Raw genomic sequence first — 27583 nt, 5'->3', positions numbered from 1 at the left:
CATGGCTCACGGGCCCAGCCGCTCCGTGGCATGTGGGATCTTTCCCGGACCGGGGCACGAACCAACCCGTGTCCCCTGCATCGGCAGGTGGACTCTCAACCATTGTGCCACCAGGGAAGCCCGGGGATATTCATCCCATAGGGTTTGCTGTCACCTCAAGTCACTCTCTTTAGAGGAGCCCAACCCATCCCCAGCGTCTCCCTGTCACGCCTTGATTCGCTATTTGCTACCTGTCTGTTCTGCACTGCTTACCCTGGTACCCAGCCCAGTGCCTGGCATACAGCAGGGACGCACTACATGTCTGTTGAATGAATGAGATAACAGATGGCCCCAAACAGGTATCTAGTGAGGATCAGTGACATCACCGTCAGCTTCCATGCCTGGGACACATCTTCTTGCTCACTGTGATCACCCCAGGACTTAGCACATGGCTGGTATGTTAAGAGGTGCCCAGAAAACCTGTGTGGAGGGTGTGAGTGGAGCTCAGTAGCTTCAAAGAGGGACTCACAACCCTATGGGACCCTTTCCTCAGGGCTCACCAGCCTTGCTCCCCATGTCGCCCTTGTGCCTGCCCCGGCCCCAGCTGGCTCAGCCCCCACGCGTCCAGTAGGAGCAGGAGAAGCACAAGGGCCAAGGCCAAGGCCACGACCAGTGCTGTAGCCCAAGTTCCCCACCCAGGTCCCCTGGGACACAGAGGCAGCCAGTCAGTCGGGGGAGGGAAGCCCCTCAAGGCCGGCCTTTCAGGAGGCAGCAGGGCCATCCACATCGGGAACACAGTGAAATGGGTCCCACAGGGCCAGTCTAGAAACCAAGTCCCTGAAAGTCACGCCAGAGGCTTGCAAGGCATCCTTAAAAAACCCACCAATTTTCCCTCCTTCCTCCAGTTGCCCGGCAACCACTTTGCACCAGGACCAGAGTGAAAGGCAGCTGGGTACAACAGGAGTCCAGGCCTGGCAGACAGGGCACCCAGGGTCTGGTATGCTCCCCAGGAGATGCACAACCATGTGGAGTTGTTGGGGGGTGGGTTTCCAGCTGCTTCTCTCAGAGGCCACCCGAGCTGTGCCCTGCAGGCACCGCAGGTTCAGGAGGGGGTAGGCAGCACTGGGATGGGGGGGTGGGGGTCTGATGCAAAAGCAACTGCAGGAGGACCCCTACTTCAGCTGGTGGTGCTTCCTCAGCATCCTTTCTGATGAGCTCTGCTCAATGGCCTTCCCCCATTAGGGGACTGTCCCCCTTTCCTTCACAATATTTAAGAAATAAAAGTCGGATTTTCCTGGCCAAGAATAAAAAGTTAGAAGGGGGAATGACTTGGCCTCTTTATTTTTTTTCATTTTGGATGTGCCGCGCGGCATGTGGGATCTTAGTTCCCTGACCAGGGATTGAACCCGCACCCCCTGCACTGGAAGTGTGGCGTCTTAACCACTGGACCGCCAGGGAAGTCTGACTTGGCCTCTCTGACCCTCGGTTTCCTTCTCTGTAAAAGTGGGTCAACCGTTGAGCACCTGGGAAGTTCCTCCAGCAGAGAGAGAAATGAGAGGGAGCCGGTATTCAGTCCGCCCCAGAGGAGCTCACTCCAAAGGCAGTAGTTGGAATTTCCCCTCACCAAGCCCACTGGCTGCCCCACTCTGCAGTACAGCCATCTGTGTGCACCCACTAGAGGCGCCCTGAGCTGAGCTGTGCCCTTGCCCACCCCTCCCCCACCCCGGGGGCACTGCAGCCTGCCCTGCAGTCCTTGGGGTGTGGTCAGCCCCTGCGTCTGGCTCAGCTGCAGGCTGGAGGCCACACACAACGGCCCCATTCTCTGAGCTGCTGACCGGGAGGAAGCTTCTGTCCTCTGTGCCCGGTTCACACGTGCGGAGAACAGAGTCCCCTTGCTGGAAGCAGTTTACCCTTAATGCCTCCAGCAGCTGTAGGAATGGAGGCTTCCCCTCTCCCAATTTAGCCCTGACCGTGAAGCAACTGCGGTCCTCCGAACTCTGGGTTTCAACCCAGAGCCTTTAGTCCCTAAGCATCCTGTCCACTGTCGGGACACCTGGGTTCTGAGCCGGGTCCAAGAGCGCACAATCCCTGTCTGCCCCGCGCGCGTGCTGGTTCCTCTCACCCCTTCCTCCCCGTTAAGGCTGCCGGTGGGACAAACTGTGAGGTGCACGGAGGTGGGCTCGCTCACGGGGGACCTCAGCCAAGGTTTCGTAACGCCACGTGTTGGCCGCTGACCGCTGGCGGGGCAGGCAGGGGCAGTGGGCCACAGCGGGGAGGCTGGCCCCGGGCCGCCACGCCGCGTCCCCACGCCCTCAGCCACGCGGAGCCGCGTCCTGGCCCAGCCTTATCCACCCCGGGAGCAGCCACTGCCACCGGCACAGGACCGCTAGCCGGCCCGCCGAGTCTCCGCGGCTCTGGAGGGGCGGGGCGGGGCCCGTAAGCCCTGCCCTGGCCTAAGCCCCACAGAGAAAGCCCCGCCCCGGCGCCCAGTGCCTTTCATCAGGCCCCGCCCCCTGCGCTAAGCCCCACCCACCCGGCCAGAGCCAGGGAGTGGGTGGCGTGCCCCACCCCCTGCCAGGGCCTCCTGGTGGAGCTCGAGAGATGAGAAAGCGGTACAGAGTGTCATAAATACTCAGGGTGGTCCATAGACAAGAATGCGGACAATAAAAAGTTAAAAGCAATCAGCTGCGAGCTCTCTGCAGAACCCCCTTCCCCTTCCCCGACGCTCCCCACCCCACCTCCCCGATCCCCACACCCCTGTTCCGGGTGGGCCGCGCTAACCCAGGAGAAAAAGAAACTACTTCTAGATGGGTTTTGCTTTGCTTCCTGCCTGCGTGGTTACCTGGGGCTCCCGCTTTTCTTCCAAAACCAGAGCATTGCTTTATTGTTGTGGTCGTTACTAACAGTTCTATTGAGATTATTCTCAATGTAATATTAGGGAAAATTCATGTTCCATACATTGCACTGATAAAAGAAATTTTTAGAATATTGAGATATAGGGAAGCCATTCTGGCTTATACATGAGTTAACTTGAATTTGATGCTAACTAAAATATCCTGTTTGTGGCCTATCAAACATACACCGCAGGGGCTTCCCTGGTGGCGCAGTGGTTGAGTCCGCCTGCCGATGCAGGGGACACGGGTTCGTGCCCCGGTCCGGGAGGATCCCACATGCCGCGGAGCGGCTGGGCCCGTGAGCCATGGCCGCTGAGCCTGCGCGTCCGGAGCCTGTGCTCCGCAACGGGAGAGGCCACGACAGTGAGAGGCCCGCGTACCCGAAAAAAAAAAAAAAAATACACTGCAGTCTGCTTTAACTATTAAAGAAAAGAGCACATTGACCAGAAGTAAAGAATGTCCATGTTAAAAACAAAGATTAAAGCCCCTCTTCCTGGGATGCCAGGGCTGGTCCTCCTTTGACGATAAGACTCCCTTCCCGGTGCCAAGGTCATACTGACTTGCTGTGTACATGCTGGTCTGTTTTTCTGAAACCTTGAAGAAATGTCTCCCTGACTTGTTTAATATTCTTTGTTCTGACAGATATAAAACTGCCCTGAAAACCCTGCTTCTCCGGAGCAGTTTCTCAGAGTAATCTGGGAAGCGGGCTTCTGGGCTAGTCCTCAGTTTGGCTCAAAAAGAACTCCTTTCTATTCTTTTCTTTTTAAAAAAAAATAATTAATTTATTTGGCTTTTTTTGGCTGCGTTGGGTCTTCGTTGCTGCCAGCGGGCTTTCTCTAGTTGCGGCGAGCGGGGGCTACTCTTCGTTGCAGTGCACGGGCTTCTCATTGCGGTGGCTTCTCTTGTTGCGGAGCACGGGCTCTAGGGTGCGCGGGCTTCAGTAGTTGTGGCTCGCGGACTATAGAGAGCAGTAGCTGTGGCGCACGGGCTTAGTTGCTCCGCGGCATGTGGGATGTTCCCAGACCAGGGATTGAACCCATGTCCCTTGCATTGGCAGGTGGACTCTTAACCACTCCGCCACCAGGGAAGTCCCCAAACTCCTTTCTAATCTTAATATTGATTATCTTCGCCGACATCACCCATTGAAAGTGTACCATTCCGTGGTGTTTACTATATTCAGAAAGTCCCTTGACCATCACCACCATCGAATTTCAGAGCAAAAAGAAACCCATACCTTCCCTTTTGCCCTCACCACCCCCCACCCCGATTCTCCCCTCCTCCCAGCCCATGGCAACAACTGATTTTACTTTCTACTTCTATGGGTTTGCCTGTTCTCAAAAACAGGGCTTTTCTGTGACATGATAAGTCATCCCATTGTGTGGAAAGAGAGAAAAATGCGGTGAAGTTAGGGCCCCATGGGAACAGGCGGCTTGGGAGTGGGGAGCAGAGGTGGAGGCTTTCCCCCTGCTCTAGGCTGCCTGGGTCCTGCCCCTGGGAAGCCAGCATCCACCTAGAGGTGCAGCAAGAGAGGGGCCGGGACAAGGAGAAAGGACCCTTCAGGGACAAAGCCGGGGTGCTGGCTGAGGGGCCTGGGATAGGGGGCATGTGAGCCTTCAAGGGGGCTGGTTGAGGTCAAGGCTGTGTCTGTCCACCTGCATCCGTCCACCTCTCATCACTGAAGGAGCCAAATCCCTGTCCGTCCCCCACCCCCCGCCCCGTTCCGAGTACTTAGTTGAAGGTGTCATTGTTTCCTGCCCAGCTCTTTGATGTGGGTCCTTTTGCCCCTCATGCCCAACTTCCAACAGGTGCATCCTGACATTGGAGAGAGGAGCTAGAAAGAAATGGGGAGAACAGAGGAGGGCAGGGCGGGAGGGAGGGAGAAGCCGGGAGGTGGAATGGGAGAGGAGGTGGGGAGGGAGCGGCAGGGCGGGGCTCCATCTATAAAGGGTGAAGCCTGCTGGCCTGGCAGGCAGGAGAGCTTGGGTCCACTCCAGCAGGTACCGGCTCCAGGGACCCCACTGGCTTGGGTGAGTCCTCCCCCCCGAGACCAGCAGCAGGTCCCTCCAGCACACTTGTCCCCATCCTATGCCACCTGCCTCCCTTGCAGAGGGCCCTGGCTTGAGATAGGGGTGCTCCCAAGTACCTGCCACTGTCCATGCTGGGTCCTCCTCAACCAGCTACCCCGCTTCCTAGTTAACCCTCAAGGCACCGGAGGAGGAAGACCAGCCTGCACTATGAATCCGTGGCTCCTGGTCTGCCTGGTGGCCTGCTTCGTGGGTGCCTGGGCTCCCCCTGTCCACGCTCAAGGTACTGTCTCAGACAATACCTACCCTCCCCCTGGAGTCCCCCTCTCCCCATCCTTCTTGTGCCTCCCCTGCCACGTGCCTGTCTCCTCCTCCAGAAGCCTGCCCTATCCCATCACCACTGAATTCATTCTCGGGTGGACAGCTCCCCCCGGCAGGCACGCAAAAACTCCCAGCATTTGTGCAGCTCCTTGGGGGTGCATGGTCCTCGGCCCCTCCTTTCAGAGCCCCTGGGTGCCTCCTCCACAGTCCATGACCCAAGGCCTCGCTCCGGACTCCAGCCAGCCCAGGGACTGCGGTGGGTGGCGCCGCTTACCCCCAGGGACACACTGCAGTGACCTGAACCTGCAGAGCCAGGGGTAGGGGTTGAGATCAGAACCTGGGAGACCAACAAACGTGGGTCTCCACCTCAGCTTCCCCTACTCCGGCTACCTGCGCGGTCCGGCTGAGAGTTGCTACTCAGCGTTTATGAGCCCCAGTTTCCTCATCTGCAAAGTGGGGCTCCAAACTCCTGTTGCAGAGATGGGACATGAGGATCCGATGGGCTGATTCCTGCAAAACTCTTCGCCCAGTGCCTGGCAGCAACATTGATAACCATTACTGTTATCAATGGGGAATTCCTCTCCTCCTCTCCCTAGCTTAGGCATTTGAGGATATTGGTGACCAAAGGTTATTCTGGATGCCCCCAGTGTCCCCCGGCTCTGCCGCTGTATTCTGCATCCCGGTGGGCCCGAGGAGGCAGCTGAGTCCCAGCAGCTGGCCAAGCAGGGCCCCTGGCCAGGTGGAAGCCCCGTGGCCCCACCCACCTGCCCCTCATTAGGTCTGAGAGGCCTTAGCCCTGCCCCCAGCAGACCTTACCCTTTGCCCAGTAGGGGGCTGGGCTTCGTCCCCATTGTCCTGCTATTAGAGGCCCATTTCAGGCGCCAGGCCCAGCCTGGGCCGTTTAATCCTGGGGCCAGCGGGGCCCCCAGCCCCGGGGAACTGCCTGCCTGGTACTGCAACACAGGGTCCATCTGACTCCACTGCCCCTTGCTCTCGGGGTCAAGGTGGGGGATGGAGGGAGCCTCCAAGCCCTCCCCACGGCCCTCCCAGAACTGAGATGTGGCCCCTGGAGGCACGGGCGGGCAGAGGCACGGATCCCAGAGGACCCTGAAGGCCCAGCACCGTCTCCACATTTATTCATCCTCTGCTCATTCCACCTGCTCATTCTTCCGGAACCTTCTGGCACCAGCACCTCCTCCTCCTCCTCCAACCACGTCCCCCTCCCCTTCTCAGGGCGCTGCACCCCCTCCTTGCCCTCCGCCCCAGAGCAGGAATGGAAAAGGCCTTGGTCCCCCATTTATTTCGTGGTCCCGGGCCCTACCCAGCGGGGGCCTGTGGGGCCCTCTCCAACTCTCGCTTCCTGTCCCCTTATCAAGGACCAAAGGTGAGCCGAACGGCCTCCTTACCGTCTGGGGTGCCCCCGGGCCTCCACAGGGCGTGGGAGGGTTGTGGTGTGCGCATGCGGGCTGGCGGGTGCCCAAGGCTGTGGGCGTTCAAGGCTGTGGGCGTTCCTGAGGAGCGCATGCGCAGCCGCACACGCACGCGTAGAGACGCGAAGCTCTGGGCGGCTGTGTGATCGCAGGTGCTTTTGAGGACTGCTGCCTGGCCTACCATGGCGCAGCAAGACGGTCCATGCTCAGGTACGCCCAGAGTTACCATCGCCAGGACGTGAGCGGGAGCTGCAACCTGCCTGCGGTGATGTGAGTGGGACCATGGGGTAGGGGGTGGGGACTCTCACGCAACTTTGCCCCCCGCTTACACCCCCATCCCTGCAGATTCTTCTTCCCCCAGAAAAACAAGATGGTGTGTGGGAAGCCAGGGGCCAGGTGGGTGCAGATTGGGATGAAGATCCTGGATGCTCGGAAGAAGACCCAGTTAAAGCCCCACCACGGCACCCGGAGAAACTTCCAGGGTGGGTGAGACCCCAGCCCAGCATCTAAGGGGCCGACCCTCCCTGCTGCGGGCCCCTGAGCTTCTCAACCCGGGGATGGAAGGCCAGCATCTGACAGCTGCCTGCACCCCAAGAAGAGTCAGTGGCTTGTGAATGGGAGGCTGAGTGAATGTGCAGCTCTGTTAGTCAAGACACTTTCAATTGCTAGAGATGGAAAATTCAAGCAAATGGGAAACTCATTGGCTCAAATAACCACCCAACAGGTGGCATCAGGCTGGGCTGGATCCAGGTGCTCCAAAGGTATTGGTGGAGCTCTTATCTATTTCTCTTGCCTTCTCTCTGACAGTCCCTCCTTCTGGGGTGAGGAAGTTGAGCTCTGGAACCTCCACGCTACCATTGTCGAAGTTTAGCGGTCCCACCAGAAACAGCAAGAGGAAAACCTCCCTCCTGACAACAGCTAATCCAGGTCAGGACTCTTGACCATGTGACCATTCCTCCCCTCATCACTGCTGAGGAATGGGGGTTCCTGATCAGCCCAGACTGGGTCAGGGGACTCACCTCCAGGACCACGGAGGGCTGGCTCTGTGGTCAGCCCCACAGATTCACACGGGAGGGTCGTAGGGGGCTGTTCATTACCCTGCTCCGGCCCAGGGGGCTTCGGCAAGTGCTGAAATGAAACGCCAAGTGTGTGGACTGAAAACTTCAGGGCCCCTGACTCCACTCCAGCCCCCCTCCCCTGCTGATCCCTCCCGTCCCTCCTGCAGGACCATGAGCCCGCACTTCTCTAGGATCAGCCAGCACGAGATGGGCTGGACCTCTGTATGCCACAGTTACCACCCTGCAGCCTCGGCTGCCCCAGCCCCTCTATGCTTCAGGGCAAATCTCAATCCTCGCACCTGAGGCTGCATCAGTTCCCTCCCTGTCACCCCTGCTACCTCCTGCTCCTCAGATAGCTGGAACAAGGGAGCTCTGTTATTTCAAGCCCCGTGCCTGCTCCAGGCACCAGACTCACACCTGCCTGGGCGACGATTCTTGGAAAGAACCATCACTATAGTTGCCTACCTGTAGGGACACACCTGCCTGTGTCCCTCTGGATCTTTGCAAAGCTTCAGTTCTCTCCCAGGATGTGCTTCTCTGTAACTTTTAAATAAACCATTGGTGGGACGTCATTCCTGTCTCTGTCACCTTTCATTGTGGGGTGCGAGTCCCCAGCCTGTGTTGAAACCCACGTGATCCCCTCCCACCCCAGGATCTGTGCTCTCAGCCTGGGGTTCTGAGCACTGGGGCCTGGGGCCAGGGTGCAGACTCAAAGGAACTTCCAGGCCCCACTACACTGTGTGGGTACCCAGAGCAGATGCCATAAACTCTCTGAGCCTCGGTTTCCCCGCTGTAAAACAGAGGTGATAACACTGCCTGCCTCATACAAGTTTGTGGGGACTAAATACACTGCCGTTTGTGACATACAGCACATGCACAAGCTACATGTTAACACAGTGAGTATCCCATCCTCTGAGCTCAGCCATCAAATTCAATAGATCCAGTCCAACCTGGAGCCAGGCAGGATGGAGCCAGGACACTGGCAATGGCTGCCTAACTTTGAATCTGGTTCTTCTACCTGTAATCTGGTATCACCTCGGCCAAGTCACTTCACCTCTCTCAGCCTCAGTTTTCCTATCTGTAAAATGGGATGAGAATAACAGTATCTATTCCATGGAGTCATAGTGATGATATAATAGGGAAGAACTTTTTATATTCTATTACAAGTTAATCACTAAAGGGATGTTGCCTATAAGCTTAAATTATACATAATGGCCCATCTTGGGCCAGGAACCCTGCTTCCCAGGTAATGAGCACTACGCTAAAATACCTTTGTTTAGCTCACAGGAAACATCCAGGCCAGGCCCACCTGTGAATGTCTGCAGGAAGGAAGAAATGAACACATCCCCTCCAGAAGCTGACCAGAACAAGGAAACTGGTTTGACTTTACTCCCTCCCCTTTTAGTATAAAAGAAGCCTGAATTCTAACTCAGGCAAGATGGTTCTTTGGGGCACGAGTCCACCACCTTCTCGGTCTGCTGGCTTTCCAAATAAAGTCGCTATTGCTTGTCCCAACAACTCGTCTCTCGATTTACTGGCCTGTCATGTGGCGAGTCGTATGAGGTTGGACTCAGTCACAAGGACTGAATGGGTCAGTAACTGTACAATACTGAGAATGGTGCCTGGTACACAGTATGGGGTCAGGAATCATGAACCATTATTATCAGTAATGGTGAACGCACAAGGGATCCAATGGTTGCCACCTGCAGCCTGGCTTTGTGCCCAACTCCGAGGTCTGAAGTTGGCAGAACCTACCTGCACCCTGGGATGGTGTCCCCCACCCCCAGGTGCAGGATGGTCTTCACCCACTTCTCCCATGCACACTTTCTCTTCAGAACCCTAGGCAGAAGTGCATCCTTTCCAAAGCTGCTGCCCTCCTGGGGCCTCCTGCTCCCCCGCCACATGAGTCTTGCCCGGCCCTGTCAAGGGCAGCGTCTACTTACTGCCAGAACTTGCCAAGGGACAGACTTAACCTCAAATAACTTTATTGTTGTCTCTGCTCCTGATAGAAAAGCATCCTCAGAACCCTAGCCCAGCTCCCCGTGGGAATGAACATGGCTGCATGCCAGCAACTCTGGCTGGGGCCCCGTGGGCCCTTCTGCTGGGAGGGACGAGCCCTAGGCCCACCCTAGCCACCTGTTCCCATGTCCCACCAACCCCCAGGGCTGAGCCCCCGTGCAGTGCAGAAATTTAAGCCTGAGACTGACCAGATACAGTGAAACCCAGGGCCCTCCTTGACCCTGGCTGTTCAATTGGAGGGGGCACGCCACAGCAGCTGCCAGCTGTCTCCAGGAAACACCGAATGGTGGGGTCCCTCAGATAGAGACTGGGCTCGCTTGAGGTCATAGGATAGCATTTCGCTCTTCCTGAGTTTTGGGGTTCCACCTGGTCGGCCACCGCCACCGGGGATCGATCCCTCCCAGCTCTAGTATCTCCCGCCTCTGGAGAGGAGGACCGCATAGGGACCTTGGGGCCCATCGACGCCAGGGCTTGGCAAGGGTCTCCCGGGGGCAGGGGGGTGCAGGGGTGTAGCAAACAGAGTGACATCCTGTGGAAGGAGGCAGGGGCAGGGCGGTGCCCAGGTGGTGAGTCTGAGAAGCGGGCTGCGGGAGGGGCCTGGGGCCAGGTGGGAGGCGTGGGCGCTTCTGGACTACAGCAGCTGCAGCTGCACCTTTAGCCGCAAGGCCCGGCCTGCCGGCCACCCCTCAGGCTGGGTGCCCCAGGCCCCAGCCACGCTCACCACCTCCAGCTGGTAGGTTCCAGGCCCCGGCCTCCGACGCCCCAGCTGCAGGGAGCTGAGGCCGTGGAGGTGATGCATGCGGAAGAAACCTTGCTCGTTGCCGTGGGCAATGATGTAGCGGACGCGGCCCCCCAGACCCTCCAGCGCCGGCCTCAGCTCCAGGATGTGCTCGGCCCGGCCCAGGCAGGAGAGGTTCAGGCCCAAGGTCAGCGGAGCCTCCGAATCAAGGCTGGCCAGGCTCGCCTGGGGAGAAAGACCAGGTGGATGATGGCAGGGGCTGGGAGAAATCAGAATGCAGTGGGTAGGGGGCCAAGAGAATTTTAGGCAATCTCTAAAATGGAGGAAAACACGGACCACTCCCTGCCCTTGACTCCTGTCTAGCCCTCCCCACCCACAAGGCCAACGGTCAGCTTGGCCTATAGTAGAGGATGGAGGTGGAGGCTGGTTCCCAGGCGGAAAGGAAACTTTTTCACAGGCTGACTCCAGACCCCTTGTTTCAACTGAGAGGCCTTAGTTCGATCCCTGCCAGCCTGGTGGAGGAAATGGAGAATTTTCCCTCAGATACCCAGACTTCGAGGCAGTCAGATGGCATCTGGCCCCAAAGCACCCAAGGTCACTCAAAGGTGGTCTGGGGTGGCTGGAATTATGACCAAGGGCCTTGCAGCACAAGCCAGCCCCAGACACAGCGAGAGAAACACAAGACCCTGCTGGGCCATACAGAGGAGCTGCCCAGTAGCTATCCGGTTCCTGGAGGCCCGCTGCACTTCCTGCATCTGGGCTCTCTGAGAGCCCCCCTGTCTGCAGATGACAAACCCCTCTTTATCTGAGCTCCTCGGAATGCTTCCTGGTCCTGGCAGCCGGACAGGGCCCTGAATAAGCCAGCAAACCTCAAAGGCAGGCTGACAGGGGCTGGGTGATGTATCCAATCCCACAGGAGGTTATCTGTGCTTTCTTCTCCTTTGCTCTGGGCAGAGCTGTTTGTTCTGCCTAATTTACATGCTGATGGAGTGTTTTGCTGTTGCATGAAAGTGAAAACTATTCTTGTTTCCCAGCCCTTCACCAGGACTGTTGCTCAGACATGTGCTCTTACTGACACCTGCTGGCAATCCATGGGTATTGCAGGCAAAGCCACAGGACCCAGCCTGCCTCTGCCCAGATCTGCTTGTGTCCATGCCTCTCCACTCACTCTTACTGAGTAGCAAGGGCTGGTGACACAGTGGCAAACCTGACAGACACTGGGCCCTAGCCCTGTGATGCTTACAAAAATAACGGTAACAATGGGAATAATATGTACACACGCTCTTTTTCCCAGAAAGGGGAAACAACTAGAAGGAAAAGAAAAGCAAAGGAGCATTCATATTTAGATAATCTAATATTGAGAGCCCCTCAGACCCAGCATTCCTGTCCCACTTCTGCCTTCATTTTTTCCCCATAGCATTTATCATGTATCATACTTATCACATGTTACAAAATATGATGTGTTTTACATATTTCTTGTCTGTCTCTCTATTAGAATATCAGTCCTATGGGGACAGGGACTTTTTGTGTGTGTGTGTGTTTTATGTGTTGTTCACTGTTGCTCCATTTTTTTGGTTGTTCGCTATGAGTCCAGCACACAGTAGGTGTTCAGTAAAATCTATGGAGTGAAGGAGTTTGGTTCCAGATGTGGGTAATGGCTTCTGTGCTCAGTGATTTTTTTTTTTTTTTTGAAATTACAGAAAGTAATGACCTCAGAAGGTGGTGGCTGCAGAGGGGCCCGCGATGACTGCCATCCTGCTCTGCCGGTTTTTAGTTCTGTAACTTGGGCATGTGACCTAACCTCTCTGAGCATCAGTTTCCCCATCTGTAAAATAAGGATGATAGTGGTACCTACACCTCCCAGGGCTGTCGTAAACATTGAGAGGTTGTGAATGAATGCAGAATGCTTGGAGCAGCACGTGTATCCAGCAGGTGCTTAATAAATGTTTAGCTTTCAGATTCTTTGGGAGATAGTGGCAAGACCAGCCAGCAGTGGCCTCAAGGACTTTTCAGCTGAAGGACAAGCAAGCTGAATTTGTGACAAAACTGCCCTCCCTGCACAACCTGGTGGGGTCAGGGTCATAGCTGGAGTGGCCCCAGGGGACAGAGGGACTAAACCACAGGACTGCTCTGCTGTTCTTGAGATCACGGCGGGTGGGGTGGGGGAGAGACAAGGAGGGCTCAGGAGGCCTGAGCATAGCTCCAGGAGCATTGTGGGTGCAGGAAAGAGGTGCAGAGGGTCTGAAGAAAGGGGATGATGGAAGGGGTTAAGCTAGCTGCTCTGAGCGCTATTGGTGCTAAATCCAGAGGGGCTCTGAGGGAGGGCTGTGCCAGCCAGGAGGTCACAGGGGACAAGTTCCAGGGTGCAGGCAGGGTTGGGGGGCCCAAGGCATTTTTCCTGCATTGAAGCTCCATGGAAGGGATCCACGGGAGGCATCACACCCAGGGCCTGTGCGGGAGGTGCCTGACTTCTCATCTGGAGCAAGCTGAGGTGTTTGGGGGCCTGTGTCCCCCAGAGAGCTCCCAGGGGAATCCTCAGGCTGAGGAACTACAGGAAGACCCAGAAAGGCACCATGATTTAGGGGACAAGCTGTGACACGGAGCCCGGTCCTCTTACCCCTTGACCGGTTCCCTGGCTGTCCCTGCCACTCACTGTGCCCCATGCCCAGTGCATTCCCCATGGCACCTGATAGTCCCCATGGGGGCTGCGCCGTGGCCGGTCACGAGGGGGCTGGCCGTTGATCTTGCATTCATAGCAGGCTTCGGGTGAGAGCAGCTCCTCCTCATCTGGGGCATCCTGAGGTCCAGGGCTGAAGCCCAGGCCAGAGACACAGTGCCTGGGCCAGGACAGGGGTGGGCAAGTGTTCAGGGGCAGGCTGATGGGACCTCCCCTACCACCCTCCCACCCCCTACACTCCATTTGGAGCCACTCTGCCCGTGGGGGCAACTAGAGCGTACCAAGGTGCCAGTGTGGATTTGCATGTGCCTACACGTGTGTGTGTGTGCATCCCTTGGCTTTCCTGGGTGTAGGTGTGAACCTGCGTGCATGCAGGGGTGTAGGACATACCTGAGTGTACCCAGGGGCATATGCGTGCAGGAGCCCGCGTGCACCCTGGATGGTGACGTGCGCTTGCGCGCATGTGCACATTGGGATATATGAACGAGGGTGCCCGGGCATGTTGGCACAGATGTGAGCCTCACACACACTCACGTGTATTACAGGGGGGCATCATGCGTCCTGCACTAAGCACGTACAGGACAACCACTCCACGTGGGGTGTGAGCTTGTGCGTGCACAGGTACAGGTGCCACTGGGCCTCTGCACCCATTTCTCTTTTTTGTTTTGTTTTTGTTTTTGTTTGTTTTGGCCGCGCGGCGTGTGTAGCATGTGGGATCTTAGTTCCCTGACCAGGATCAAACGCACGCCCCCTGCAGTGAGAGCGCAGAGTCTTAACCACTGGATCACCGGGGAAGTCCCCTGCACCCATTTCTCCATGCACACGTATGTACGTGAACGTGTGCACAGGCCCGTGTGTGTGTGTGTGCGCGCGCGCGTGCACTCCCAGGGTTTGGGTGTCTGTGTCCACCCCGCTTAAACCCCTCACCCTTGCCCAGCCCGGAAGTAGCCTCGGGGGCAGCCGCACAGGAAGCCGCCGGGGGTGTTGGCACAGCTGTAGCTACAGGGGCCGCCCCGCACCGCACACTCATCCACGTCCTGGCAGCCCCCGAGGGCCTGGTTGAAGTCAAAGCCAGAGGGGCAGACGCAGCGGAAGCCGCCCAGCATGTTGTGGCAGGAGGCGCTGCCGCAGGCCGCGGGTGACAGGACACACTCGTTCTTGTCTGTGGAGGGGGAGGGGGAGGACGGGCGGAGGGGCAGGGGACAGCCTTCGCATCTCCAGATCCCTCCACATGCACCCTCCCGTCCCCACGTGGCAACTCTGGTTCCTCCTTCAGAGCCCAAGGTCAACGTCAAAACCTCCATCAAGCTCCCGGTGAGCCTCTGGACTAGGTCTGCTGTCCCCTACCCTCTTTTATCCGCCCCCCAGCACCCCCCCCACCCCATCCTGTAATTCTCCTTTAAAGCATTTCTCAAAACTCCCCAGGAATGTTAAACGGTGGGATGGTCTAGAACAAGGTTTCCCCACCTCGGGCACTATTCTCATTAGGGGCCGTTTCATCCTCTGTGGTGGCGGCCGTGCGGCCGTCCTGCACACTGCAGGGTGTTGAGCAGCATTCCACCCACTAGATGCCAGGAGCACCCAGCGCCCAGTTGTGACCATCAAAAATGTCTCCAAGACACTTCAAAACGGTGCCCGGTTGAGAACCACTGGCCTAATTAATCCCTGTCTCCCCCGAAAGACTGGACAATGGGAGGGCAGGGATGGAGTCTGATCTCGGCTCACTGCTGTTATCCACGGGTCCTGGGCAAACGGTCGCCAAAGGAATGAACGGGTAACTAATGTGGAGCAGGCTGAGAAGGAGGGATTGGCAGATGAGGCAATGGTCTGCGGGGTCCCCAGGGGACAAATGCCGAGGGACAGAGGAGGAGACGGAGAACTTAGCTGAGGACCCGCCAGGAGGGACAGGAGGAGGAGCTGGAGAGAAGGCAGTGCCGAGGCAGTGGGAGGGAGGGGAAAGCCGAGTCACAGAGGCCGTGGGTGGAGAGTCCAGGAGGGGCAGGCAGTGGTGCCCGGAGCAGAGGAGGTGGAAGGCGAAATCTGAGGAGAGGTGATGGAGAGGATGCAGGAGAGTGGTCCCTACATGGGTACAGAGTGAAGGCCAGACTGCAGAGGAGGAACAAAGAGAGGTGGTGAGGACGAGGCTGTCGTTGGGAGGCCCCGGAGCAGCGAACAGAAGGGTGCGGTGGACAAGGTTGGAGGGAAGGCAGAAGGCTAGTCCCCCAAACCAAGGGCGTCTGCAACAGCTATGACAAAAGATGCAGCATGCATGCACCCATTTCCGTTGCCACATCCATGGCAGACGTCACTAATCAATCCCAGCACCCCTTTCCCAGTGATCACAGATACCATCTCAGAATCTTTCTCCACTGAGCCCTCCAGACCATCACTCCCTAAGAAACGGCCACCACTTTGCCAGGCTGACTCTGCAGACCCTTGACTCCCCAGCCTGCCCAGCAGCAGGGAACTAACTACCTTCCAGACCACCCCATCGGACCTTGCGGTACTTGTGCTTATCACAACATCCTGCCATGGGGGTGGTTCCCAGTCACCCGCTTTGGACAGATTCTGGTGGGGCGTCGGCTTCCTCCCAGCCCCCACCACTCACCCACACACTGGCCCCACTGGGAGTGTGGGGTGAAGCCCTGGGGGCAGCCACAGCGGTAACCCCCCAGCTCGTTCTGGCAGCCGTGCTGGCAGCGATGAGGTCCGTCACACTCATCCACATCTGTGAGATGCCGAGAGGAGAGAAGGCTTGTCAGGCGGCCCTCAGGACCACCCCCAGGGCCTAGACCTCACCCAAAGCCCGGTTCTACCTTTGCAGCCATGGCCTGAGCTGTCCAGGGTGAAGCCTTGATAGCACTCACAGCTGAAGCTGCCTGGGGCATTGTGGCAGTGTCCACGGGTGCCACATGGGCCAGGCTGGGCCAAGCACTCGTCATTGTCTGCAGAGGACATAGAACGGGCAGGGCCACCTGCTGGTTAGGGGGTTCATGTCAGGCACCACGATACCAGGCCTACCACCTGATCAACTGTTCCAGGCAAATCCTTTACATATATATATATATATATATATATATATATATATATACACACACACATATTGTTTGGCTGCACCATGCAGCTTGCGGGATCTTAGTTCCCAGACCAGGGATTGAACACTCAGCCCCTGCATTGGAAGCACGGAGTCTCAACCACTGGACAGCCAGGGAAGTCCCCCAGGCAAATCTTAACCTCTCTGGGCCTCAGTTTCCTTCTCTGTGAAAGGAGATCCATAACAGTTCCCACTTCACAGAACTGTCACAAACACTTGAGATCACGCACATATAGGACTTTGAATCTCATCTCTACCCCCTCAGTGCTGTGTGATGTAGGGCAACCAACTTACCCTCTCTGTGCCTCAGTTTTGTCAGCTGTAGCATGGAGATGATAATATCTACCTCATTGTGTTTTGTGAGAATTAAATTAACCTAATCACATGAAGCACTGGGACAGTGCTCAACCTAAGAGTAAAAGATTAACAAAACCCCTTTTCCTTCTCTGTGGGAAAATGACTTGGGGTAAGTGTTGCACTCTGTCCTCATGGAAACCTGACAATTGTGGGATGTCAGCCAGAGTTATGGATTGAATGTGCGTGTCCCCCCCGCCCCACCCCCAATGCCACCACTGCCAAATTCCCACGTTGAAACCCTAACCCCCAGAGTGATGGTATTAGGAGGCGAGACCTTTGGGAGGTGATTAGGGTTAGAAGAGGTCATGAGGGTGGGGCCCTCCTGATGGGATTGGTGCCCTTATAAGAAGAGACACCAAAGAGCTTTACTCTTGTTCTCTCCCTACCACGTGAGGACACAGGAGGAAGGTGGTCATATGCAAGCCAGGAAGAGGCCCTCATCAGAATCTGACCCTGTTAGCATGTTAATCTTGGACTTAGAGCCTCCAGACTGCGAGCAATGTCTGTTTTTTAAGCCACCCAGTCTATGATATTTTGTCATGGCAGCCCGAGCTAAGATAGGCCTGGTTATCAGGCAACATTGCTATGGTGGTCATGACCCATGGTGGTAAATTGCATTGGGATTGGGGTCATGGAGAATGAACCATACATTTCTAGGGGGAACCCTAATTTAGTCTTCCTTGACTATGGAGATTTTTTTTTTTAAGTTTTAAAAATTTATTTTATTGAAGTATAGTTGATTTACAATGTTGTGTTAGTTTCTGGTGTACAGCAAAGTGATTCAGTTATACCTAAATATATTCTTTTCCATTATGGTTTATTGAGTGATACTGAATATATCAATACTTCACTGTGCCATACAGTAGGACCTTGTTGTTTATCCATTCTATTAATAATAGTTTGTATCTGCTAGTCCCAAACTCCCACTCCATCCCTCCCCTCCCCCTTGGCAACCACAGGTCTGTTTTCTATGTCTGTGAGTTTGTTTCTGTTTTGTAAATAAGTTCATTTGTGTTATATTTTAGAGTCTACATATAAGTGATATCATATGGTATTTGTCTTTGTCTGACTTACTTCACTTAGTATGATAATCTCTTGGTCCATCCATGTTGCTGCAAATGGCATTATTTCATACTTTTTTATGGCTGAGTAGTATTCCACTGTATATATACACACCACATCTTGAGTATGGAGATTCTTGACACCAGGCACATCCCTGTGGGAACCTGGAATCTCTCTTGGGTACAAGAGGCATTGGGACATGGGGCTTCTAAGCCTCTGTGTGCACATGCATACAGCTGCACACACACAAATGCCATAGTAAGTGTGCTCACCTTAGGAAGGAGGGAAAATAACTTGACTGTACAGAAAAAGGAGAGATGCCAGTCATTTCGTGGCTAGGAATGCTCACTCCTCCCACAGATATGCACATGGCTCACTCCTTCACCTCCTTCAAATCTTTCCCCTTTCAGTGAGGCTTGCCATTATTCCTGCAGCCCACCTAGCAATTCCACTTCTGGGTGTATTTATCCAAAGAAAATGAGAACACTAACTTGAAAAGATATCTGCACCCCTACGTTCACTGCAGCATTATTCAGAATAGCCAAGACCTGGGAACAATCTAAGCATCCAAAGATGGATGAATAAAGAAAATGTGTTATGTACGTACAATGGAATATTATTCAGCTATGAAAAAGAAGGCAATCCTGCCATTTGTGATAACATGGTTGGACCTTGTGGGTATTTTGCTAAGACGAAATCAGTCAGACAGAGAAAGACAAATGCCGTGTGATCCCACTTATATGTGGAATCTAAAAACAAAACAAGAAAGCCAAGCTCACAGATACAGAGAACAGACTTGTGGTTGCCAGAGGAGGGTCTGGGGGGTGATTGAAAGGGGTGAAGGTGGTCAAAGGTACAAACTTCCAGTTATAAAATAAATAAGTCATGGGATGTAATGTACAGCATGGTGACTGTGGTTAATAATACTGCATCGAGGGCTTCCCTGGTGGCGCAGTGGTTAAGAATCCACCTGCCAATGCAGGGGACACTGAGCTCGAGCCCTGGTCTGGGAAGATCCCACAAGCCACGGAGCAACTAAGCCCGTGCGCCACAACTACTGAGCCTGAGCTCTAGAGCCCAGGAGCCACAACTACTGAGCCCGCATGCCACAACTACTAAAGCCCGCGCACCTAGAGCCCGTGCTCCACAACAAGAGAAGCCACCACAGTGAGAAGCCCGCGCACCGCAACAAAGAGTAGCCCCCGCTCGCCGCAACTAGAGAAAGCCTGTGCACAGCAATGAGGACCCAACACAGCCAAAAATAAAATAAAATAAAATAATACTGCATTGAATGAGATAATGCCATTTGCAGCAACATGGATGGACCTAGAGATTATCATACTAAGCAAAGTAAGTCAGAGAATGACAGACATTATATGATATCACTTATATGTGAAATCTAAAAAGATGATACAAATGAACTTATTTACAAAACAGAAACAGACTCACAGACTTAGAAAACTAATTTATGGTTACCAAAGGGGAAAGGTGAGGGGGAGGGATGAATTAGGAGTTTGGGATTAACATATACACACACAAAAATAGATAATCAATGAAGACCTACTGTATAGCACAGGGAACTCCACTCAATATTCTGTAATAACCCTATGTGGGAAAAGAATCTGAAAAAGAATAAATATGTGTATATGTATTACTGATTCACTTTGCTGTACACCTGAAGCTAACACAACATTGTAAATCAACTATACCCCAATATAAAATAAAATTTAAATTTAAAAATCTGTTAAGGAAAAAAAAATAATACTGTGCTGTATGTTTGAAAGTTGCTAAGAGAGTATATATTAAGAGTTCTCATCACAAGAAAAAATTTTTGTAACTATGTGATGATGGATGTTAACATTTTACATATGTTGTCATTATGTTGTACACCTAAAACTAATATTATGTTACATGTCAATTCTATCTCACTTAAAAAATAGAATTATATTGCAGCCCTCCTGATTGCCTTCCCCTGCTTTCTACTTTTTCTTTCTTTCATGTCCCACATCACCTTCTAACATGCTACAGTCGCAATTTATGTTTGTTTCTAGTCATTCTCTGGGATGATTCATGAGGCAGCAAGCTTGACCCTTGTGTTCAATTGCTGTGCCCTCAGGGTCTAGAACAGGACGAGGCAAATTGCTTCCATAAAGGGCCAGGTAGGAAATATTTTTTACTCTGTTGCAACTACTTGGCTCTGCTGTTGTAGCAAAAGCAGCCACAGACAACACGTAAATGAATGGGCATGGCTGTGTGCCAATAAAACTTTATTGACAAAAGCAAGCAGGGGGCCGGGCTTGACCTGGGGGCTGGAGTCTGCTGAGCTCTGGTCTAGAGCACTGCCTGGTACACAGGTGTTCAGTAGGTGTTGGCTGAGTGGATTCGTGGGAGCCTGAATGAAGCCACCCGTGTCTAGGTTCAGCCCTTGGGGGAGGTCTGGTTCTCCCAGGTCACAAGACACTAAGAAGTGACGGTTGGATTGCGTGAGCCCCTCGGCTTTTGGGGGCACCCTGGGGAGGCCCTCTGGGAGAGACTCGGCAGGTCAGGGGCGAGGGTAGGTGTCCTGGGCCAAGGTCAGAGAGACTCCTGAGGGTGGCCTCCCAGGTCCCTAGGGCAAGGAAGGAGACTGAGGTCCCAGTTGCCACCAGGACATAAGCAGCGACAGAGCAAGGGCTTTGTTCTCATCACCCCTGTGTCCCCGATGTCTGGCACACACTGTGCATTTGCCACTTATTTGGTGAAGGCTGGGGCCAAGCACCAGCCGCGAGGGCCGAGGGGACTCACCGAAGCAGGCCTGGTGGCGCTGGGTGAAGCCAGGGGGACAGCGGCAGGTGAAGGCACCGATGGTGTTGACGCAGAAGAACTGGCAGTTGTGCTGCCTGGAGGAGCACTCGTCCACATCTGCAGCACAGAGGGTCCCAGCGGGCTCAGGGCAGGGCCCGCCGGGACTGGGGGCTTCCCAGGGGAGACACCCTGGGGACAGCACCCGACCCCATGCAGTGGGAGGGTGTGAGATGCCCCTGGGGGGGACAGGGACAGAGCCCCATGGCGCATGGGTGGGGAGAGAGGGACGTCACCTCTGCAGATCCTGCCGTTCTCCTCCAGCAGGTAGCCTCGGGGGCAGGCGCACAGGAAGCTGCCCTTGGTGTTTTTGCAGAGGAAAGGACATGGCGTGGGGGCCTGGCTGCACTCGTCCACATCTAGAGGGGACGCAGCCCTCAGGAGGGTCGGTCAGACATTCCTGGGGGCTCAGGGGCTGGGGTCCCCACCCCCACCCTGCTGAGGCCTCCTTCCAGGATCCCAGCTATCCAGAATCTGTGGGCTTACACAAGAAACTGGCTTTTTTTTTTTTTCTGTAAAAAGCCAGAGAGTAAATATATTTGGCTTGGCGGACCAGACAGTCTCAATCCCAGCTACTCAACCCTGCCTCTGTAGCAGGAAAACAGCCACAGAGGGTAAGGAAACAAATAGGCGTGGCCGTGTGCCAATAAAACTTTATTAACAAAAATAAGCGGAGGGCTGGACTCGGCCCTTGGGCAGGAATTTGCCGACCGTGACTTAGATGAACGCCTGCTACACAACGTGACTGAAAAATCTTAGGATGCACCAGATAACAGGAGGAAAGTGGTCCATATGGGCTGGGGGTGGAGGGAAGAAACAAGAATGCTCTGCTTCTGGTCTCGCTTTTCTCACGGGGGTGTGCCAGGCGCTGCGTGGAGAGGCTCAGGGGGTGGGGCAGGGGGCTCACCCACGCAGGCTGTGGCAGCGGCGTCAGGCGCGTACCCAGCCCGGCAGTGGCAGCGGAAGGAGCCAAGGCTATTGACGCACTCGCCATGGGGGCACAGGTGAGGGAGCACACGGCACTCATCCACGTCTGAGGACAAGCAGGGCTCGGCTGGGGACGTCCCCCCGGGTCACCAGGGCGTGCCGCCCCCCTCGGGCCCACCAGCCCTCTCCCTGGAGGCAAGGCCAGCCTCTGCTTCCCCTCCCGGCACCCCAGAGCTGGCGGCCTGGCCACTGTGAGCCCCACCCTGAGGCGAATGAAACTCCTTCCACTGGACGCTGAGAATCCCCGTGGTGGGGACACACCCACACCACGGCCTCATCAGCAACAGCGTCTCAGGGCACCCCGTCCACATACATGGAAGCAGAGATGGACGCACAAGCATCGCACACCAGTCACACGCTCACTAATGAGCCCCCACACACAGAACAAAGGACGCGCGCGCACACGCTGGCTCACACACCTGCTCCCCCATCCCACTCAAGTTCATGCACACACGCAGAGCGACGAACAGCCTCTGGCTCACGCCGGTCCACACACCTGCCAGCACAGAGACGCACACACCGGCTCACGTACTCTACCACCGGCTGGAGCACAGACACACAACCGTGAACAGATTGCCACCCACCTCGGCCGTCGGCGGTGTAGCCCGAGCCGTGGGGGCACAGCTTCTTGTGGGTGGCAGTGCCGGGCAGGGGACAGAGCTCGCAGTGGGGGCCCCAGCCGCGCCCACCCCCGCAACAGCACTCGGCCCTGGTGACCGCCTTGCCGCCACTGGACTGAGCCTGGCACGTGGCCTGCAGCGCGTCGGAGAAGCAGGGCCCTTGCCGGGTGTCTGGAGAGAACGGGTGGGGATGGTGGGTGGGAGGTACGAGCTGCCTGGGTGCCCCTTCCCCGGGGCGTCCAGCGGTGTTGAGAGTCTACACGTGGGCTCCCAGCATCTCCGACGCATCTGTGCCCGTGCGTGGGGTGACATCTTGCAAGCTGTGGTTGCCTAGTGCTGTTAAATGCCCTCTCGGGGCTGCGGCCGGGCTGTGGCAGAAGCTGCAGACCCCAAATCGGAGAGGTACCCCTGGGCTGCAGAGGATGGCTTCCTGAGGTCAGAGGGCAGCACCCTTCTGGCCACAGAGAGAACAAGGGACAGCGTGGAGGCAGAAGGTGGTGGCGTCCAGGACAGACAGTAGGGACAGAGCGAGGGGTGACGTCCAGGGAAGTGGGGAGGGGGCCATTGGGTTACTCCAGGAGGCTGGCTTGGGGGTCCGGGTGGGAGGTAGGGCATCGCTGAGACGAGGCTTGGGGAGCAAAGATGCTGAGCTGAACCTGGGGTGCATGGGGGATGGGGGTGTCCAGGAGGCAGCTGGATACACACGCTTGGTCTGAAGCTGCAGGGTGGAGACTGTGCTCGGGGTGGGGGGAGAGTAAAAAGGGAAAAGAGTGGCAAGGACTGTGGGGACAGGGACAGACAAGTCGCCAGGACAGACGGTACCACTGGGTCGCCCTCCAGGTTTAGCCCTTAGGAAGTGGTGAACCTGGGGAGGGCCGGTTCCTGGGTGTGAGGATGGACAGGGCAGGGGAAAGATGCTCTAACCTTCCAGGGGGTTTGACTGAAGGGAGAAAGGGAAGCTGGGGGTGTGCGGTGGACACGTGTGTCTGGATTGGCTCAGTGACCCCTTTGGTGCCCCCGGCCCCGTCCCCGCCTTGGGGAGCTCCCAGGTGGCGGTGCCACATGCTGGGTGGCTATGTCCCCCGTACCTGGGCCTGGCCACACTCACCGTGGCACTCAGTGAAGGCAGGGCTGGGCTGGAAGCCCTCGTCACAGTCACAGTGGAAGCTGCCTGCGGTGTTGACGCAGTGGCCATTGGCACAGAGGCTGGGCTGGGCATGGCATTCATCGACATCTGAGGCGGGAGGGATGCGGCAGGCCGGGGGGGGAGGCCAGAGTCCACTGAGCTGGCCTCCACCTCCAGGGTCGATGTCTGCCCATCCACACCCTCCAGCTTTGAACTCTCCCGTCCGTCGGGGGCAGGGAGGCCCTGCATGCCTGAAGCCCTCCTGTACCTGTGCAGCCCTCCCCAGAGCCCAGCTGGGGCCGCATGCCCGGGGGGCAGATGCAGGTGAAGGTGCCAATGAGGTTCTTGCACATCATGCCCCGGGTGTGGCAGTCCTGCTTGCTGTCTGCACACTCGTCCACATCTGCGGGCAACCCCAGACCAACGGCACTCAAGGCCAGACACACCATGGACCAGCTCCAGGATGTGAGGACCTGGACCCCACCCCCTGGTGGCCTCGGTGGGCCAGAGTGAGGCCCTTGAAGCACTACCAGGCGCCCGTTCCTCCCCCAACCGTCCCAGACCTCCTGGGAAGCCAAGGGAGGGGCGGGTCACAACTGCCCCAAACACCCACATCCCCTGCCGACATCAGGGTCTGTGAATCTGTCTGGCCTTCACTGTGGTCCTGACTCTGAAATAGCCCTTGAGGGAACAAGTCGCAGGCCGGGGTTTCTACCCTCGACACTGTGGACATTTGGGACTAGAAAATTCTTTATGGTGAGAAGCTCTTCTGCACACTGTAGGACGTTGAATAGCACCCCTGGCCACTCGATGCCTGTAGCACCCACCCACCCACCCAACTGTGACAATTAAAAATGTCTCCAGACATTGCCACATGTCCCTGGGTCGGGGGCACAATCACTGTCCCCAGTGTGCTAGCCCACTCAGAGCATGTCCAGCCACAACTGGAGAGGCCTCCAAAGCCACACTCACTGTTCTGTTAGATTGAGGAGCCAAGAAGATGCTAGCACCCCCTTTCATAACTATAAAAGCAGAACCACTACTCACAAAAGAGCACCCATTGCACCCTCACTTGCCTCAGCTCTCCCCTCACTTTATCACTTATTGTTCATTCCCATCCTTGGAGGCAGAGGTCTTATTTCTTCATTTTCTCTCGGGACCGAGGCATGGGGAACCCCAGGGCCCTATCCATAGCCCGCCTGCCCATATGGGTCCTACCTCGACACATGGCCCCATCCTCTCGCAGGGCATAGCCAGCCGGGCAGGTGCACATGTAGGAGCCCTCAGTGTTGTGGCAGCGGAAGGCGCAGAGCAGGGGATTCAGGGAGCACTCGTCAATGTCTGGGGAGGCCAGTGGAGGTGCCGGCTGGGCGGGGTCTGCCTGCAGGACCCCCTGTCCCTCTCTCAGGCCAGCCCCCCTCACCCCCATCACACAGCCCAGGTCTGGGCAGGCAGGGTCGTACCCTCACAGGTCATCATGGGACCAGGCTCAAAGCCATCAGCACAGGCACATTCGAAGCCTCCAATGATATTGGTGCAGGTGCCTTCCCCGCAGGGGTGTCCGACGGAGCACTCGTCTGTGTCTGGGGTGGGGGTAAGGGGGTGGTCAGAGCCTGCAGAGGGCTCCCACCCTTGACGTGATCCTGTCTGCCTCCTGCTGACTGCCTACAGACTGGATAGGGCCAGATCTGCTGCACCTTTAGGCTGGACGCAGGGCAGGCATGCAGTATGTGTTCAATGAATAAATGAATAAGTGAATGAGTAAATAAGTGAATGAATGAGTGAAGAGCAAGTAAATGAATGAAAAGTGTGCGAATGCGTGAATGAATAAGTAAATGAATAAATGAATGAGAGAATAAACAGCAAGAAGGACGAGTGGGTGGGGGAGAGTGACAGTGGCTGAGCAGCAGGGTGCTGCCTTGGGTGGTGTCTGCCCTCCCTGGCTCCTTCCTTCCCTGGGAAGCAGGCTGGGGCGGGCTGGTCACTCACCCACGCAGCTGACACCTGTGAAGTCCAGGCTGTAGCCAAAAGGACACTCGCAGCGGAAAGAGCCATCAGTGTTGACACAAAGGCCGTTAGCACAGACGCCAGGGTTCTCCGCACACTCGTTCACGTCTGCAGGTCGCAGAGGTTGCAGGCACGGCATCTGTCATGCCCTGGCCACACTCAGGGTCTCTTCCTTCCCTCCAGGGGGGTGGGGTCCAGGGCTACCCATGGATCGAGGAGGGAGCCTGAGACTTGGGAACCAGGGTAGAGCCCAGACAGGGCTGGGCGGGAAAGGAGGAGACTCCCGTGGCCCAAGGGGGCTCTTAGCACGTGGGCGAGGGGCTCACCTTCCCGAGAATCATCTGGGCCTGGGACTGCCCCGTGGCCAAAGGGGCACAGCTCCTGAAAGGCGGCTGGACACCGAGAGGGGAAGGGAGGTGAGGGTCTGGGGCCACGTGAAGCCCTCAGGATGCCCCTGTGTGTAGGGAAGGCTGAAGGAGAGCAGATGGGGGCAGGCAGGAAGGGTCAGGGGAGACTGGACGCGGGTGGGTGCTCACCACTGCCCTCCTGAGGACACAGCTCGCAGGGGTCATTCCAGCCCTCGCCGGGCCTCTGGCTGCAACAGCACCGGGTCTTGGTGGTGTTGAAAGCTTTGGGTACCGAGCATTTTCCAGCCTCGAAATGGGTGAAGCAGAAACTCTGCCGTGTGTCTGTGGGGTGATTCCCCAGAGAAACGCTAGGAGGGCTAGCCACCCCAGTCCTCATGAATAGGGTGGTCCTGACCCTACCAGCGACCAATCAGAACACTCCAGAATCACTCCATGGTGATTGGTTCAGGGATGGACATGTGACCCACACCAGGCCAATTAGGGTCAGGCCTGGGGTTTTTGCTGAAAATCTGAGAATCCCTTCCAGCCACACCCCACATTCACATCAGTGGGGGTCATCCCAGGCTGGGAGAATGGTCAAACCTAGCCACGTTATTCTTGGATCAGAATTCCTTTCCTGGAGAGGCAAAGTGACTCATTCCAGAGAGCCAGAGGACCCAAGATTTCAGACTCCAAATCCTCATTACTGACTCCCAGTCCTTAGCCCTGGACCACCACCAGCCTGAGATGTCCTTACAGATAGGTTGGGGTTTGGTTCACCACTGGCCCCCATAACAACAAATACTTGTTGAGTTGCCCTGCCCTCTGCCTTGTTGCCCTAACCTGGGAGAGAAGAGGCCAGCTCAGCCTGGGTGAGACTAGCCCACATTGGACAAGGCTCCTGGAGATCCATACAAGAAACTGCAGCCCCCTTTCTGAGTGATCCAGCTCTTCCCCACCCCACCTCCCACCTCTTCCCTAACCCTGTGTGCTCCCTGGCCCCAGACTCACCAAAGCAATGGTGCCCGTTGTCAGACAGGACAAAGCCAGGCGGGCAGAGGCACTGGAAGCTGCCGGGGCTGTTGGTACAGGTGCCAAAGAGGCACAGGTTGGGCTCTTCCAAGCATTCGTTGATGTCTGGAGGGGCAGGGACATGAGGTGAGTGGGGTGCAGCAGGCCCTCCACTGGGGTGGGCGGCCTCGGCTGCTGGGAGGGGCAGATGGAGTGGGGGGGCCCAGCCAGGGAGGGTCCAGGGACTGACGCAGGGTGGGGGCCCCAGGGCTCAGGATTAGATGGAGCACCAGGTGGGCAATGTGTGTGTGGGGTCTTTCCTAGAAGGTGTCTCCAGGGTAGGGGTCATGGTCTGGAAAAGTTCATCTTTAGAGAGTAAATTTATACAGAGCTAACTAAGCCTAGATAAAATTAGCCTACAGTGGAAGAAGTTAGCTTGCATTGTACTAGGCTAGCCCATCTGCTAAGGCCAGATTGGCCCACATTAGCCCAGCCTGAACAAGGCTAGTCCAAGTGGATGAATGGACCAGAGGTGTTCAGGCCAGACTGGTCCTTGACCACCACTCGTCAAGTGAGAAGTTCCATGTTTGGTGCAGTGAGACCCACACCCATACCCATTTTATAGGATTCACGAGGAAGCCTGGGGCCCCAGAGAGAGAGAGCACTGAGCCAAGAGAGCATCCTAATAACAATAACAGTATATGGAGCTGTATTGGGCGCTGCGCTAACTGCATCTCTTCACTCACCACCACCCCAGCTGGCATTCCCATTTTACAGATGGGGGAAGAACAGAGGCCCGGAGGTACCTTCCTGGCCCCAGAGCTGAGAGGTGAGGCCAGACACTCACCGACACAGTGGTCACTCTGAACCTGGAAGCCGGGGGGACAGATGCAGCGGAAGGAGCCCTCAAGGTTCTGGCAAGTGCCTGGCAGGCAGGTTCCCGCGAGGCTGAGACACTCGTTGGCGTCTGGGGAGAGGAGGAGGAGGGGT

The 27583-nt window shown here is 56.1% G+C and overlaps 2 protein-coding genes across 4 annotated transcripts in view; one reads left to right on the top strand and one right to left on the bottom strand.

Annotated features, from left to right (window-relative positions):
- The first annotated feature begins 5077 nt into the window (after nt 1-5077).
- Nucleotides 5078-8258, top strand: CCL25 (C-C motif chemokine ligand 25). 2 transcript variants are annotated; one of them, XM_028499831.2, is made up of 5 exons: nt 5108-5180; nt 6801-6918; nt 6994-7130; nt 7456-7575; nt 7874-8258. In XM_028499831.2, the coding sequence occupies exons 1-5, from the start codon at nt 5108-5110 to the stop codon at nt 7879-7881; spliced, it is 456 nt and encodes a 151-aa protein (XP_028355632.1). In that variant the 3' UTR covers nt 7882-8258. The 2 variants fall into 2 exon arrangements, with proteins under 2 accessions (XP_023990209.1, XP_028355632.1); XM_024134441.2 differs by having other exon boundaries at nt 5078-5180; nt 7456-8258.
- A 2098-nt stretch (nt 8259-10356) lies between these two features.
- FBN3 (fibrillin 3) overlaps nt 10357-27583 on the bottom strand; it is a 59415-nt gene continuing 42188 nt past the window's right edge. For both annotated transcript variants that reach the window (XM_024134116.1, XM_024134118.1), the window contains 18 exons: nt 27441-27560; nt 26594-26719; nt 25772-25924; nt 25562-25627; nt 25218-25343; nt 24692-24811; nt 24447-24569; nt 23497-23631; nt 23211-23336; nt 22067-22273; nt 21403-21528; nt 20732-20854; nt 20439-20555; nt 15958-16086; nt 15750-15869; nt 14069-14303; nt 13151-13301; nt 10357-10689 (listed from right to left, as the gene is read on the bottom strand). In XM_024134116.1, the coding sequence (XP_023989884.1) occupies nt 10357-10689; nt 13151-13301; nt 14069-14303; nt 15750-15869; nt 15958-16086; nt 20439-20555; nt 20732-20854; nt 21403-21528; nt 22067-22273; nt 23211-23336; nt 23497-23631; nt 24447-24569; nt 24692-24811; nt 25218-25343; nt 25562-25627; nt 25772-25924; nt 26594-26719; nt 27441-27560 (2636 nt within the window). The remainder of the gene's footprint in view (nt 10690-13150; nt 13302-14068; nt 14304-15749; nt 15870-15957; nt 16087-20438; nt 20556-20731; nt 20855-21402; nt 21529-22066; nt 22274-23210; nt 23337-23496; nt 23632-24446; nt 24570-24691; nt 24812-25217; nt 25344-25561; nt 25628-25771; nt 25925-26593; nt 26720-27440; nt 27561-27583) is intronic.

Source organism: Physeter macrocephalus, chromosome 2, assembly GCF_002837175.3.
Source record: "Physeter macrocephalus isolate SW-GA chromosome 2, ASM283717v5, whole genome shotgun sequence".
Classification (NCBI taxonomy): Eukaryota; Metazoa; Chordata; class Mammalia; order Artiodactyla; family Physeteridae; genus Physeter; species Physeter macrocephalus.
Note: the sequence above shows the minus strand (reverse complement) of the source record. Positions and strands in the feature narration are given on the sequence as shown.